This window comes from Achroia grisella, unplaced genomic scaffold (assembly GCF_030625045.1).
Source record: "Achroia grisella isolate CSIRO2021 unplaced genomic scaffold, CSIRO_AGI_Agris_v1 utg48137, whole genome shotgun sequence".
Classification (NCBI taxonomy): Eukaryota; Metazoa; Arthropoda; class Insecta; order Lepidoptera; family Pyralidae; genus Achroia; species Achroia grisella.
The window spans coordinates 52,273-69,333 of NW_026712885.1; the positions used below are offsets into that span (position 1 = coordinate 52,273).

The 17,061-nt window shown below is 34.1% G+C and overlaps 1 protein-coding gene across 1 annotated transcript; it reads left to right on the forward strand.

Moving 5' to 3' along the window:
* The first annotated feature begins 8,047 nt into the window (after positions 1-8,047).
* LOC131845719 (probable cytochrome P450 6a18) lies at positions 8,048-10,501 on the forward strand. The gene is made up of 2 exons (XM_059194810.1): positions 8,048-9,414; positions 10,327-10,501. Exons 1-2 carry the CDS (start codon positions 8,048-8,050, stop codon positions 10,499-10,501), a joined length of 1,542 nt encoding a protein of 513 aa, XP_059050793.1.
* The last annotated feature ends 6,560 nt before the right edge of the window (positions 10,502-17,061 follow it).

Here is a 17,061-nt window from a genome sequence, read left to right on the forward strand (position 1 = left end):
ACTACATTAAATTATCATCTGCGTGGGATTCAGTCATAAATAAATTCAAGCAGAGTTAAGTAGCATCAACAATCGATAAGTGTACGGATACCGTGAGTGCTGTGTGTCGCGAACATTCGTTAAACAATCTAGTGACAGTAGATGAAGAAACTGCTGCCACCTATCTACATTGACATCACTGTTGCTCCAGTCAGCTCGTGACCACGGCTAGTGCAACCTAGTCGAAACGTCGAGAGAGCTAAATACCTTTATTTACCACAAAATTATTCGTGTTAAGACCCGGTTAATAAAATAAATAATGAATGTTTATGTTTGAAATATTGCAGTTTTATTATCGTATCACTTGATAAGATCTATAATAATATTGTAAAGAGAGAGAGAGCTGATTTTATTATGAGAAATGTAAGTTAATTGTCCAGGATTCTTTATTTAATAAAAATTATTAATATAGTTTACTGGCTACTCGCCCCGGCTTCACACGGGTATACATATGTTTTTATATATATAAACCTTCCTCTTGTATCGCTCTATGTGTTAAAGAAACCGCTTCAAAATCCGTTTTGTAGTTATAAAGATTTAGGCATACATAAGGACGGACAGATAGCGACATCGACTTTTATTATACCATCATAAATAACGCCACAAGATGCTGTTGCCAAATGTACTTTTACCTTTTGTATTGTATAGTCATTGTAATATAAAAAAATCAATTTGCTAATCAATCATTTGTACCAAATTGTCTAATCTAATCTAATTGTCAGCGATATGTCTGTGTACAATCTACATTTATTTAAAAAGAATACGAGCTGAGTTTCTTGTCAGTTCTACTCATCTCGAATTTACTCCGAACTGACGGTAGATTTGACATATCATAACAGTCTGTAATAGACCTACATGAATAAATATATTTTGAATTTTGATTTTTTTGTTTTTTAATCTTTACATAGTATAAATTGAAATGGTTTTTTTTTCGGATTACTGAAATGCTGTTCAAATTTAAGTTCAAAATATCTTTATTCATGTAGGTCTATTACAGACTCATATGATACGTCTAATCTACCGTCAGTTCGGAATGATTTCGAGTTGAGAAGAACTGACAAGAAACTCAGCTCGTATTCTTTTCAAATAAATGTTGTACATGTTTACAATAATACAGATTCATTTTTTAAATTCAAATTTGGGAGAATATTGACCACCTGCAAATGTTATTATAAAAGTAAACAGTCTAATCAGTGTTCCTAATCCGGACAGACCAGTCCCCACAAGCAGCACCCGTTCACGAGTATGATGGATTGTTGATTGGCCGCAGCTGGCCTTTACAGCTTCACTGGACGATAGGGGCGAGTGCAGATGGCACTCCAAACCAAAGGAAGGACTTATGGAGCGGCTGAAGGACAACTCCCGCCTGACGGATACGACTTTAGTCTGAGGGCACCGCTAGGGGTTTGAGGACGACATGATTTTGATCCTAAAATTTAATAGACTCCTAAATTACTGAAGCGATTGTAAATTTGATTTGCACATTGTGTACAATTTGATCCAACTTGAAAGATAGGATAGCTTACATCTCAATTTATAGTCGCAATATTATTTTATTCAAGAGCCTTAGCCACAGCAACGCGTCGCCTGGTCTGTTAGTATATATGTATATACTATATGTATTCATTAGTATGATTATTTGTACTGGTCTGGGTGTTTTCTATATTATGTGTGCATTTACAATATATGTTTATATTTGTATCAGTTTTCTAGTAACCTAAGCACAAACTCTGCTTAGCTCGAGACTAGATGGCGCTGTGTGAATTATCCTGACATATTATTATTACTATAGTTTATTTTTCTCTAAAGTACCCAATTTCACGTTATTGTAAATCTAAATATATATAACTCAAAGGTGACTGACTAACTGATACAGTGATCTATCAACGCAGCCCAAACCACTGAACGGATCGGGCTGAAATTTGGCATGCAGGTAGATGTTATGACGTAGGCATCCGCTAAGAAAGGATTTTGATTAATACTACCCCCAAGGGGCTAAAATAGGAGATGAAAGTTTGTATGAAACTGTCAATTTTAAACCGATCGGGTTGAGACTTTGCATGCATAAAGTTACTATGACGTAGGTATCCCCTAAGAGAGTATTTTGACGAATTCCACCCCTAAGGGGATAAATTAACGCGCGCAAAGCCGCGGGCAAAAGCTAGTTTTATTATATAATTTTATAGAAAATGTTTATTTCCTAAAATAATTTCACTAGTACTGTAGAGTTTCATTCTATCCTAATCTATCCTAAATATATTTTATTAATTAAGATTAGATTTCGTTTTATAATAATTAAATTACTTTAATGATCGTGTACAATTTATATCTTATTGTCCAATAGTTGCCAGTCATACAGATAAGGTATGTGATAAAATAAAATAATGTAACAGCTACCTACCTATATCACGAAACTGACTAGTGTACTCGGGAATGACTATCAATTTCTTAAATTAATTCTATACTAATGTTATTTACACATGGAGTACTGCTCTCATCTGTGGGTAAGAGCACCTAAATACCAGCTCAGTTCTTTTGACTCAGTTCAGAGCCATGCTATGAGAATTGTCGATGATCTCTCTGGCGGTATCGAAGCACTTAGCTTGAGGCGAGATTTCGCTTCGCTATGTTCTACTGAATATACCACGGACTGTGTTCTGAGGAATTGTTCGACATGATGCTACCTTTTACCATCGCACCGCTTGTTGGAAAATTGTGGAATGAACTACCTGCCGAGGTTTTCTCACGAGACTACAGCATGGGTTTTAACAAAAATAACCCAAAGGCAGGCAACCCTAATTGCAACCCCAACGATATATTCGCCAGTGCGTGGCAGGTCTTTCTAAACCTTAGCACTATGGTAGATTTTCTTCGTATTCTTTCTTTATTGTACACACACATCTATACATATAAATAAAATTGGAGTGTCTGTTTGTAATATTGAAATAACCGTTTTTTACTACATGCATATAAATATAAATATATTACATACACCAAAATAACATTTTTTGCAATTTTTATCTGTCTGCCTGTTTATCTATTTGTTCCGTCTAATCTCTGAAATGGCTGGACCGATTTTAACCGGACTTTTTTGGCAGATAGCTGATGTAATTGGGAGTAATTTAGGCTACTTTTATTTTAGAAAAAATCTTTCATTTTAGATAAATAAAGTTATAGTAATACAATAAATATAATGTACAAGGGCGAGCTCATTGCAAGATATGCATTATAATAATAATAATAATAATCTCAGGACAATTCACACAGCGCCATCTAGACCCAAGTTAAGCTAGCTAAAGCTTGTGTTATGGGTACTAGATAACTGATATAAATACATAGATTTTTTTTTTCGTAAATACATACATATTATACATAGAAAATACCCAGACCGATACAAACAATCATACTCGTGAATACAAATGTTTGTGCCGTGCGAGGAATCGAACCCGCGACCATTGGACATAAAGCGGTGTGCTGGACCGCTATACCACCAAGGTCGTCATCGTTATGTTTGCGAAAATCGAAAAAACCATGAACCGAAATTCCCTATGTTAAATTGCTACCTTGGAATTGATCGAAGCTCTAGCAATTTTGGAAATGAGAAGTAGACTAGGAAGAGGGACAACCCTCCACCAACCCATGGCCATTCCAATCTCTCTTTATCATAAACTGCCAGAATCTACGTTAAATCTGACAGAGAGGCAATTCAAATTTTATATTAAACAAATGTTATGTAAAAAAGCCTATTATAGGATAGATGAATTTATAGATGATAGCAATATATAGCAAGTAACTTATACTTATATACTTATTTGCGGACAACGTTATAATTTATTTTTCATACTGCTTTCTTGATATATGATAGCGTAGCGGCTTTTGTATTGATTGCCGCATGCATCCTCATGTAAAGTGCGAATACTGTAACTACCATATAGTAATTTTTGTAGCTGTGACGTGGTCGAGTGGAATGAGTAGTCATGCTCACTAAAATGTCCAGACATGTGTCGGTGGTGGGCCGGGTTATTGGGCTCCCTAAAATATGGTCGAGCGCAGTGATAGCTGGCTCATCCGTCATACTCGTGAACGAGTGCTGCTTGTAGGGACTGGTCTGCTCTTATCACTACGACTGATTTAATCTTATTGCATATTTATATTTGACCCAAAAAATTAGTGCTTGTTGGTAGATTGTATACACACGTTTCGACTTGTAAATGTAAACTTACAAGGATTATTTAAAAGAGCAACACACAAGTTTCAAACAATCATATTCTATTCTATTCTATTCATCCATCTTGGCAGCACGGTTACCACCAGATCCGCAGGCAAGAGCGGCTGTCGCTTTTCTTAGAAACACCTGAGAAGTAGCGAAAGGTACTTAGATTTCTTAGTCTGTACCAAATCAAAACAGCAGCCGATCAGGGCCTATTATGCTCTCAACGTCTTAGTACAAATCTTTGTGTTATTTGGGGAACTTCAGTCGAAAGGGGAGAAGGGTATTGTTAGTGATGTGCACTGATGATCGCATTGCTAGCAATGTACCATGTCAGGTAGACCTCCACGCGGTTCCCCCTGGAAACCATCGTGATAAATTCCCTGTGAATTTGTCACAATGGGCTAATTGACCTAACTTCATGTTCATCTTATCATCCTCCACTGGTGCCCCACCAGCGTAAACCGTTAGCGCAGGCGAGTGCACCATTCCATTACCATCCCTAAAAAAACCTCAGGCGGAAGGTGACTCAGTGCTAAACCCTTGGACCACGTAGTCGTCATGGCCAGTTTTATTTATTTATCGTCCGAAATTCTAATCGTACAAGTGAAAAGTTGAAAGGCTATCGGTGTACCTGCGATAACATTTTTACGACCATTGACGACCTCGGTGGTCTAGCGGTCTAGCACACCGCTTTACGACCGATGGTCGCGGGTTCGTTTCCTCGCACGGCACAAACATTTGTATTCATGAGTATGATTGTTTGTATCGGTCTGAGTGTTTTCTATGTATAATATGTATGTATGTATTTCCAAAAAAGAAAATATCTATATATATGTATCAGTTATCTAGTACCCATAACACAAGCTTTAGCTAGCTTAACTTAGGTCTAGATGGCGCTGTGTGAATTGTCCTGAGATTATTATTATTATAACTAATCATTATTGACTCCAAATTTATGACTAGATGTGCCCGTGACTTTGTCGCGGGTTCGATTCCTCGCACATTTGTATTCATGAGTATGATTGTTTGTATCGGTCTGGGTGTTTTCTATGTATAATATGTATGTATTTACAAAAAAAAAATCTGTGTATATGTATCAGTTATCTAGTACCCATAACACAAGCTTTAGCTAGCTTAACTTGGGTCTAGATGGCGCTGTGTGAATTGTCCTGAAATTATTATTATTAAGAATTGTTTTATTTATACATTTAAAAAAGATTTCCAGCACTTTTCGTATGGATATTTATACATTGGAATAGATGTTGATAATTTAAACTTATCTTTACCGATTTGTAAACAAACAAACCACTACACCACCGTGGCTGTCAATGTATACAAATGTTTTTGCCGTGCGAGGAATCGAACCCGCGACCATCGGTCGTAAAGCGGTGTACCAAACCACTAGATCACCGAGGTCGTCGTTTAATGCCTAATTTTGTAACTTTGCATTTCCAGCTCGTGTTGAGTTTCAATTTTTTTTGATAATCACAATTATAAACTTGAAGTAATATTCGTTTTGTTATCGGCAAATGACATCTGACATTGTTATATGTTATTGATATTTCTGTCCTGTAGTTTATTATATTTACGAATCTCTCTGTCGCTAATAGATTATTTTTGTGTAATATTTTTATATGATAATAAATTATCAGAGTTCAGAACCGAGCAGCCAGAATCATTGGTAATCAACGTCTATGTGACAGACTAGACCCATTGGTTTTGCGGCGAGATAATGCATCTCTGTGCATTTTCTACCGTATATATCACGGGGAGTGTTCTGAGGAATTGTTCGGATTAATACCAGCTGTTGAGTTTCACCACCGTACCACCAGAAACTAAAATAGCATCCTGATCATCTGGAAACTTTTTGCCACGCACAACCACATTGTGGAATCACCTTCCAGCAACGGTATTTCTGAACCGATACGATATTGAAACCTTCAAGAAAAGAGCTTATTCCTTTTTTAAAAGGCAGACAATGTACTTGCAATTCCTCTGGTGTTGCAGGTGCTCATGGGCGGCGGTAATCACTTACCATCAGGTGAGCCGCATGCTAATTTGTCCCCTGTGTTATAAAAAAAAATAAATGATATTATTATTACGGATGACAAGTTCTCGCAACTTCAATATTACAAACAGACACTCCAATTTTATATATATGTATAGATTTTTTTATTTTTAAAGATACAGTAATAAAAATCTGTCTTAAATACAATTCTAAAGGTCCTGGACTAACTGTTCTAATATTTGTAGGTAACCACAAATTGCCTTGAGTTACAAGACAATAATTATAGATATACGATACAAAGAATTTAAAAAACAACTCTAATGGCCATAGTGCAATTCTTAGTAATGTTTATTTATTATATTATTACTATTTAAAAACTAAAACAAATATTAATGTTTATTTTAGTTTTTAAATTTAGTTTAAGTATAAACTGAATTTAAAAAAAAAGAAATTCAGTTGAGTTTCTTGTGCACCTCTTAGTACTAAAGTATATTCATATCAGTTTTTAAGTTTAGTTTACTTTTTAATTATAAACTGGCATTTAAAAATAAAGAAACTCAGTTGAGTTTGACGGACTGAATACTGAACTGGACGGTAGGGTAAAAATATTAACAAAAAACATTTGTGTTCATAAACGGCCAAAATGTCCTATATGAATAAATTATTTTTGATTGATTGATTGACATTGATGGATTGGTTGATTGATATCAATTAGGACTTTCTATCAGGTAGAGCGTCAAAATATTCCATTTGGGATATCAGTTGAAAGTATTTAAGTTTATTTTTTTAAGACTAATACTAAAATAGTATATTGATATTTATTTTACTAAATATTTAAATTGTTTAGTCATGTTATAGCCTTAATGTAAAAAAACCAGTCAAGCGTGTTTATTTAATTGTCTGAAGTGTTCCGTATAACAACATTTCATTACACAGTATAAAACAAAGTCGCTGTCGCTGTCTGTCCGTCCCGATGTATGCTTAAATCTTTAAAAATACGCAACGGATTTTGAAGCGGTTTTTTTTAATAGATAGAGTGATTCAATAGGAAGGTTTACATATATAATACATGTACACCCGTGCGAAGCCGGGGCGAGAACCTAAGATCTAACAGAAGATCGTTTGAAAAGAATAAGTGCTGATTTCCTTGTCACTTCCTAGCTTGATAGCACTGCGAACTGACGGTAGATTTGACATATCATAAGAGTCTATAATAAACCTACATGAATAAAGAGATTTTGATTTGATATCATCGGTACATATAACCTATTATTGTCGTAATGATAACAAATTTGATACCAACAAGCGTTAAGCAATAAAAACCAATAAAGAGGATATATCCCTCACTTTCCCTTCTAGATTTATTGTTAGTATAATAGATAGTCAGGAGGGGAAGATCAAGGCACTACATCAAACAAATTAAAGAGAAGATGGGAGTCGTGTCGTATCAAGAATTAAAGAGCATGATGGAAGATCCAACCAGAGCGTAGCTCTTAAATTATGAATGAATGAGATAATCTGTATTTCATACAGTCTATTCTCAAACCAAATTCCATTCAAAGTAATCAATTAAATAGACAGAAAATTTTTAGTTTATAATATTTATACAGATGCTCAAGTTGTAAATATAAACTGAAAGAAAATAATGCGGCACATCTGTATTCTATAAGGAATTCTAAAAAAAAACACATTAACGAAACATAATAGCTTAAATATATATATAGAGTTCATTATTTCAATTTTACTCACATTATCACTTCAACATACGTAGAATACATTTGTCAGACATGATAACGTTAGTAGTTATAGTCTTATCTGCTATTCTTTTGTATTTCTACAATACAAGAACATTCAAATATTGGGAGAAGAGAGGCGTGAAACATGACCGACCCGTGCCTTTCTTCGGCAACAACAAAGAAGGATTCCTTATACGGAAAAGCAAAGTGCAACTCAACACGGAAATGTACCACAAGTACCCCAATGAGAAGGTGGTCGGTTTCTTCAGAGGAACGAGGCCGGAGCTGATTATTAGGGACCCGGATTTGGTGAAACGTATAATGGTTACGGATTTTGGATCGTTTTTCTATCGCGGATTTGTTCCAAATAAGGAGGTCATTGAACCGGTTATGAGGAATCTGTTCATTGTTGAAGGGGATCTGTGGAAGATGTTGAGGATACGGATGACACCAGCTTTCTCAAGTGGAAAACTGAAAGCGATGTTTCCGCTGATAGTGGAGCGCGCGGAGAAGCTGCAATCCAGAACTCTGGAGGTGGTTGCGAGCGGAAAGAGTTTTGATGTCAAAGATCTGATGGCAAGATACACTACTGACTTCATAGGCGCTTGTGCTTTCGGTCTAGAATCCGACTGCCTGAATGACGAAAACTCTGATTTCAGAAAACTTGGCAGCAAAATATTCGCACCTGGTCTAGGCGACGCTTTAGTTGCGGTGTTGAAGGAAATGTTTCCAGTTTTGTGTAAAGACTTAAGGTATTTCTATAGACTTGAAGACGAAGCTAAAGAATTGTCACAGGAGATTCAGAAGGCGAGAAATTATAAACCAATCGGTAGGAATGATTACGTAGATATGATGCTAACTATCAAAAATCAGGGGAATGTGGAAATTGAGTCGATGGAGAAGAAAAAGGGGGACGGCTCACCTGAAATGGTTTCGATACAGTTTGACGATGATCTTTTTATGGCGCAGCTGATTATGTTCTTCGCAGCTGGTTTTGAGACGTCATCATCATCTTCCAGTATGACGTTACATTTTCTGGCTTATCATCCCGAAGAGCAAACGAAAGTACAAGAAGACATTGATAGAGTATTAGCTAGATATGATAACAAACTCTGTTACGATGCAGTCAAAGAAATGACTTATCTAGAAATGGCTTTAAAGGAAGGAATGAGAATGTTTCCATCAGTTGGGTTTATATCCAGACAATGTGCTAGGGATTATACTTTTGAAGAGCTAGGCTTTACAATCGACAAAGGCATAAATGTTATGATTCCAGTTCAAGCTTTACACATGGATCCTAAATATTGGGATAACCCTGAAGAATTTCGCCCTGACAGATTCCACCCAGATAGTGAAATAAGAATAAATAATGATATATACTTACCGTTTGGTAACGGTCCACGCAGTTGTGCAGGTATGTTGATGTTGTCTATTTTTTTCATGCAAAAACAGGTATTTTTTTTCGGACTACTCTAATGCTGTTGGCCGCAGCTGGCCTTTACAGCTTCACCGGACGATAGGGGGCGAGTGCAGATGACACTCCAAACTAAAGGAAGAACCATGGAGCGGATGGAGGACAACACCCCTCTGACGGATACGACTTTAGTCTGAGGGTACCGCTAGGGGTTCGAACCTCGGCTCAGGCCGTCGTAATGTCAATCCCCGTTTGATTTGGACTGTGATCAATCGAAGGATTGACTTAGGTACCTATGAATTGACCTTTTTGGTCAGACTTGCTGGTGAAATGTATCTGGTATATAATTAACTGACTGTTATCCCAGAATATAAATCAAATAATTATATTTAAAAATAAACAAATCACAATATATTTGTGATAATAAATTAAACTCTATAAATATGTGATTCTCATTTTATCACGCGGCAATCTGTATCCGGAACTGCAATGCAGCCTGTACTAGCTGATAAGTAGCTATCTGTAGGTGATTTTTTTTAATCTATCGAGTATTTTTCCGTTTATTGAGTATAAACAAACATTGCAAAAAATATTGAAAATGGAAACATTTTCAATATAATTTGTATAATTTGTATAAAAAACATCTATCAAAAAGAGCAACACACAAGTTTCTTGCTCATTCTTCTTGTGATGAATCTGCAGTCCGAATGAGTGGTAGAATCAAAATGTGACTATTCAACCGTGCTTGTAATGAGTTTATTTGAATAAAGATTATTTCTATTTCTATTGTGTAATACTCGATTCACTCTATTGTAAATACTATAAATAAATTAATATTTTAAATAATTGTGTGTGTGTTTCTAAATTAAGTTTCAACGACATAAGGTTAGTAATTTAAACTTCCATTTTCAGGTAGTCGTCTAGGCCTCATGCAAGCCATGGCTGGGCTGGCAGCAGTACTATCCAAGTTCACAGTGAAACCAGCACCGGAGTCCAGGCTGCAGCCGATAATAGACCCTAAGTCTGAAATAGTGCAAGGTGTAGAGGGAGGCCTACCTTTAATGTTTTATAAAAGAAACGAGTCTATATGAAATAATTTTTAAAGAGGTCATAAAATTTTATACTATTTCTAGTTATGTTTAAAATATATACATATATCTTATATAGGAAACGAATCTATATGAAATAATTTTAATGAGATTATAATATTTGATACTATTTCTACTTATGTTTAAAATATAAACATATATATCTTATAAATGAAACGAATATATATGAAATAATTTTTAGTGGATGGAAGATGTACTGAAGTTAGCATTCAAAAGTAACAAATTTATTTTGGTATGTGGGGATTTCAATATAGATCTTCTTGTTGATAGTCCTATAAGTAATAAAATTAGAAACCTTTTTAAAAGTTTTGATCTTGACCATATTTTCTTTGAACCTACAAGGATTACGGCCACTACAGCAACATGTATTGATAATATATATTGTAATTTTAGTATTTTAAATAAATCTATAATAAATACATTGCCGTCAGACCATTGCGGACAAATAGCAACATTCGCATGTAATGAAAAAAACGAGATTATATATAAGTTCTACAGACCAACAACAGCATTTAAATTACAGAAATTTAAAATCAAATTAAATGAAAGTTTACAGTTTTTAAAATTTGACAATATTGATCCAAATATATCATATAGTCGTTTTTTCAATATAATAAAAACGCATTTTGATAAAAATTTTACAGTAAAGAAATTTAAAGTCCATAATTCTAAGTATGCTGTATGGTCAACGTTAGGTATTTATATAAGTAGGAAAAATATGTATCAACTATATGATATTAGGTCCTATTTGCGTGATCCTATATTCGACGAATATGTTAAAAACTATTCAAAGATATTCAAGAAAGTATGTAAGGCTGCAAAGGCACTTCATTTAAAAAATAAAATAAAGTCTTCTAAAAATAAAATAAAAGCTACCTGGAATATAATAAATACGGAAACAGGTAACACTAAGTCGCGACAGTTAGAATATGAGGTAAAAGCAGAAAATGGCGTCGTTATTGATAAAAATGAACTTGTTGCTCAAACTTTTGATAATTTCTTTTCCACAATACCTCTCAAAGCTACGGAAAGGTTAAACTCGTCACCTAGTCTAGCAGAAACATTATTAAAAAATACTGTAAGTCCATGCGTTTATGACTTTCATTTTCACCATATCAGCTGCTCCTGTATAATAAAAACATTCAACGCTCTCAATCTAAAGGGCACTGAGGATATCTGGGGTATGTCAGTTAGAGTAATAAAAACAGTAATAAACGAAGTTGCTTCACATTTAACTGAAATATTTAATATGAGCATTGATCAAGGTATCTTTCCAGATCTAATGAAAGTGAGTAAAATAATACCGCTATTTAAATCTGGTGACAAAGACAATATATCAAATTTTAGACCTATTTCAATTTTGCCAGTATTTAGTAAGATTTTTGAAAAGATATTACTTACACAAATGTTAGCTCATTTTAATACACATGATTTACTTCATAAACAGCAATTTGGATTTACGAGAGGACGGTCTACCACTGATGCAAGCATTAACTTAGTACAAAGTATTTTTGGTGCCTGGGAAGATTCACAGGATGCCATTGGTGTCTTCTGTGATCTCTCAAAAGCGTTTGATTGCGTCGACCATAGGACTTTATTGATTAAACTAGAACATTACGGAATTAGAGAAAAGTCCTTAGAACTCATTGGATCATATCTGTGCGATAGAATTCAAGTAGTAGACATTAAAGGAAGCAAATCTAAGGGGTCATATATAAAAATGGGTGTACCCCAGGGTTCTGTCCTCGGCCCATTTCTTTTTCTTGTTTACATAAACGACTTACCATACCAGTTTCAAAACATACTTGACATAGTACTGTTTGCTGATGACACATCACTTATTTTCAATGTGAAAAGAAATACACAGGATTTAAATATGTTCTTAACTGGTTTACATCAAATAATCTAGCGCTTAATTCATTGAAAACAAAATGTGTTAAATTCTCTTTACAAAATGTAAAACAAGTAATGACACATGTTAGTCTGAATGATCATGTTTTGGACTTTGTTGATGAGACTTCTTTTCTTGGTATTGTAATAGATAATAAATTGCAGTGGGGACCACATATATTCACACTGGCCAAAAGACTTAGCTCGGCTGCTTTTGCTATCAGAAAAATTAGACAGTTAACTGATACTGCAACAGCGAAGCTAGTGTATTTTAGTTACTTCCATAGTATAATGTCGTATGGTATTATATTGTGGGGCAGGGCGGCTGATGTAGAATCAATTTTTATATTACAAAAAAGAGCAGTTCGTTAAATATATAATTTACCGTGCCGCGAATCTCTTAGAGAACGCTTTAAAGAAACAGGTATCCTTACTGTTCCCTCTCAATATATATATGAAAATATAATGTACGTTCGTAAAAACTTAAATTTATTTACAAAGAATAGTCACTTACACGGTTTTAATACAAGGAATAAAAATAAATTAAATATGCCTAGTTTTCGTCTCAAAAAAGTAAGTACATCTTTCATGGGACATTGTATACGTTTTTATAATAAATTGCCCGATAATGTTTTGAATTTAAATGAAGGGAAATTTAAGATACATGTAAAAAATACACTTTGCGCTAAAGCTTATTACAAAATAAACGACTACTTGAATGACTACAATGCGTGGACTTAATTACAATTTTAACTTTTGTTATGAGGTATATAACTTTCTCATTGACATAGATAATATAATAAACACTAAAGAAACTTATCCTAAATTTAGTAATGACATATTGTAATTTAAATATTGTAATAAACTGTAATTGGTACAGTTGAAGAAGGTGAAAACTGTGATTGGTACAGTTTATGCTGTAAATAATATAAATGACGTAGTGGAGTAACTTGAAACAGTCATGCTCGCTATAAAGTTCAAACTTGTGGCGGCGTGGTGGGCCGGGTCGATGTGCTCCCTCTAATATGGTTGAGTGCAATGATGGCTGGCTCATCCGTCATACTCGTGTACGGGTGCTGCTTGTGGGGACTGGTCTGTTCAGGTTGCGAACACTGATTAGATTTTTTGATTTTTTTTATTTTTTTTATATAGCATATGCTGGTGGTCACTCTATTTTCCCAAATTTGAATTTAAATGAAATCGTATTATTGTAAATATGTACAACATTAAAAAAAAATACGAGCTGAGTTTCTTGTCAGTTCTTCTCATCTCGAAATCATTCCGAACTGACGGTAGATTTGACATATCATAGGAGTCTGTAATGGACCTACATGAATAAAGATATTTTGAATTTGAATTTGAATTTGAGTGAGATCATAAAATTTGATACTATTTCTTGATTTATTGATCTATTAGGAGTAGAATTATCTATGTATTAATACGTGAAGCCAAATCTTTGTATTCAAGAAACTTAGCTTCATAATCGTTGTGGTTTTAAACATTTAAACATACATAGGGACGGACAGACAGTGACTTTGTTTTATATAATGAAATGATATAGAGAAGGAGTGCAGAATGCTGATATCTCCTTGAAATTATACAAAAAAATATACATTACATCAATAACATTGGAGTGCTTTCGAGCTAAGAAGAAATGAGAAGGAACTCAGCTGTTATTGTCTTCAAATGAGCTTGTATATGACTACAAAAAAACAACTTAATTTTTAAATACTAACATTAAGTATAATATACTGACCAACAGCATATGCTATTGCAATCAAAACGAAATAGTCTAATCATCGAACAGAGCAAGCACTCGTTCACGAGTATGACGGATTACGAAAAGATATGAATTAATTAACTTAATGGAATGACATCACAGTATTTCGATTGTACAGTGCATTTATCTTTATGTGTGGTTGAATTGATAACCTCTCCTTTATTGATGTCGGTTAAAATGACTGATGACTTATGAAGACATCGTTTATCAAATATATACATACCTACGTGTGATAAACACATATCTTTTCAGACCATATATATGTATATATACTAGCTGTACCCGCGACTTCATTCGCAGTGAACATTTGAATTCTTCTTAATGTTATTTTATGTATATTTATGTATATATAAATAAAATTGGATTGTCTGTTTGTAATATTGAAATAACCGTTTTTTACTACATGCATATGAATATACATACAGTACATACACGAAAATGACATTATTTATAATTTTTGTCTGTCCGCCTGTTTGTCCTGGCCAATCTCTGAAATGGCTGGACCGATTTTGCGGGACTTATTTTGGCACCTTTGGGTACTTTTATTGTAGAAAAATAAAGTTAAATTCATAGAAATAGACATAGAAATAATCTTTATTCAAATAAACTCATTACAAGCACTTTTGAATAGTCATATTTTGATTTTACTACTCATTCGGAACGCAGACTCATCACAAGAAGAATGAGCAAGAAACTTGTGTGCTGCTCTTTTGAATAGATGTTTTTTTTATTCATAACAAAATGTGTTTAACTTTGTCTAGTTATTATAAAAAGATAATCCCGGTCATAGTTTATAATTATATGTAACACAGATAATAATAATAAAGATAATTTTTTTTATATTTTAATTTGTTAATGTATTTTATTTTTCTATACTATTACCACAGATAACATAATATTACAAAGAGAAAGGATTTTGTCACGACGAAAGTCAAAGGAAAGTAGACTCCGAAATCATTGCACCGATTTCAGCAATTTTTTTACAGTTTGGAAGGTATATTATTCCAGCTTTTGCCCGCGACTTTGCTCGCGTTAATTTATCCCCTTAGGGGTGAAATTTATCTAAATCCTTTCTTAGAGGATGCCTACGTCGTAGTAGGTTTATGCATGCAAAGTCTCAGCCCGATCGGTTTAAAATTGACAAAGTTTCATACAAACTTTTATCCCCTTGGGGGTAGAATTAATCAAAATCCTTTCTTATCGGATGCCTACGTCATAACATCTACCTGCATGCCAAATTTCAGCCCGATCCGTCCAGTGGTTTGAGCTGTGCGTTGATAGATCATTACGTCAGTCACCTTTGAGTTATATAGATTTAGATTTATTTATTTATGAAAACTTTAATGCACAAATAAAAAAAAAATAAAGGTGCATGTGGCGGACTTAACACCATGAGGCATTTTCTCCCAGTCGACCATGAGGTAAAGAGAGATTAGTGGGCGGTGCATTATTAAGAAAATAACATGAAAATAAATAAAAGTAAGTACGTATAAATAAAGTAAATGAATAAATGATAATAATAATCTCAGGACAATTCACACAGCGCCATCTAGACCCAAGTTAAGATAGCTAAAACTTGTGTTAGTGTAGAAGTTATAAGATTACAACCGTATATTGATCATATATATATTTTTTTTCGACTACTCTGATGCTGTTGGGCATAGATTATTTCTATTTCTCTATTCTTTACTGTACAGGAAAAAAACATCAGCAATTTGCAATTATTAGCTATTTATTCTAATAATTAATATCAATAATAATATATCAATTCAAACAGCGCCATCTAGACCCAAGTTAGTGTAGCTAAAGCTTGTGTTATGGGTACTAGATGACTGATACATATACATATACATATATATTTTTTTTTCGTAAATACATACCTATTATACATAGAAAACACCCAGACCGACACAAACAATCATACTCATGACTACAAATGTTTGTACCGTACGAGGAATCGAACCTGCGACCTTTGGAAGTAAGGCGTGCTACATTGTCATCTGCTTCTTCCTTATCCCATTTATTTGTGGTCGAAATATGTTTTTCTCTTCCATACATCCCTGTTCGCAGTCATCTCGTTATTTACTCCCTTTCTTACCATATCATCTTTCACACAGTCCATCCATCTCTTTTTCGGCCTTCCTCTGCCCTTATAACCATCCACATTCATAACACCTTTCGGATATGATCTTCATTCCTACGCATTACATGCCCATACCATGATAGACTACCTGGATATAAAAAAATATCTAAATATTTATATTATTTGTCTAGTACCCATAACCCGAGCTATGCGTATCTTGGGACTAGATGGCGCTGTGTTAATTGTCTAAGATTATTTATTTACTTATATCCACGGGGTTCGGTATGTTAAAAATTTATTGTTACGTAATCCCATACAATTATTAACACAGACTCATTATCTCGTGATATAATATAATTTTATGTACCTAAAAAAGAGAGTATAGTCTTTATTTCAAAATGAATAGTGCTCAAATTCAGATGCTCATTATAGTCATTGCGAAGTAACATGCCATAGGGACGTACAAATTGCAAAGATTACATATATAAATCGATTAATCGTAAACCTCGAGGATACGATTAATATTTGTAAAGATTAGACTATAGTTATTGCGAAGAGGTATGCCATAGGGACGTACAAACTGCAAAGATTATATGTATAAATCGATTAATCATATACCTCGAGTATTCGATTAATGTTTGTAAAGATTAGACTATAGTTATTGCGAAGAGGTATGCCATAGGGACGTACAAACTGCAAAGATTATATGTATAAATCTATTAATCGTATACCTCGAGTATTCGATTAATGTTTGTAAAGATTATACTACTATAGTTATTGCGAAGAGGT

What these genes read in the sequence shown, in the direction of transcription:
- LOC131845719 (XM_059194810.1), top strand. Translation starts at nt 8,048, where the DNA reads ATGATAACGTTAGTAGTTATAGTCTTATCTGCTATTCTTTTGTATTTC. An exon ending in CCACGCAGTTGTGCAGGTAT is followed by an intron (nt 9,415 to 10,326) that starts GTTGATGTTGTC and finishes ATTTTCAGGTAG; the next exon opens with TCGTCTAGGCCTCATGCAAG.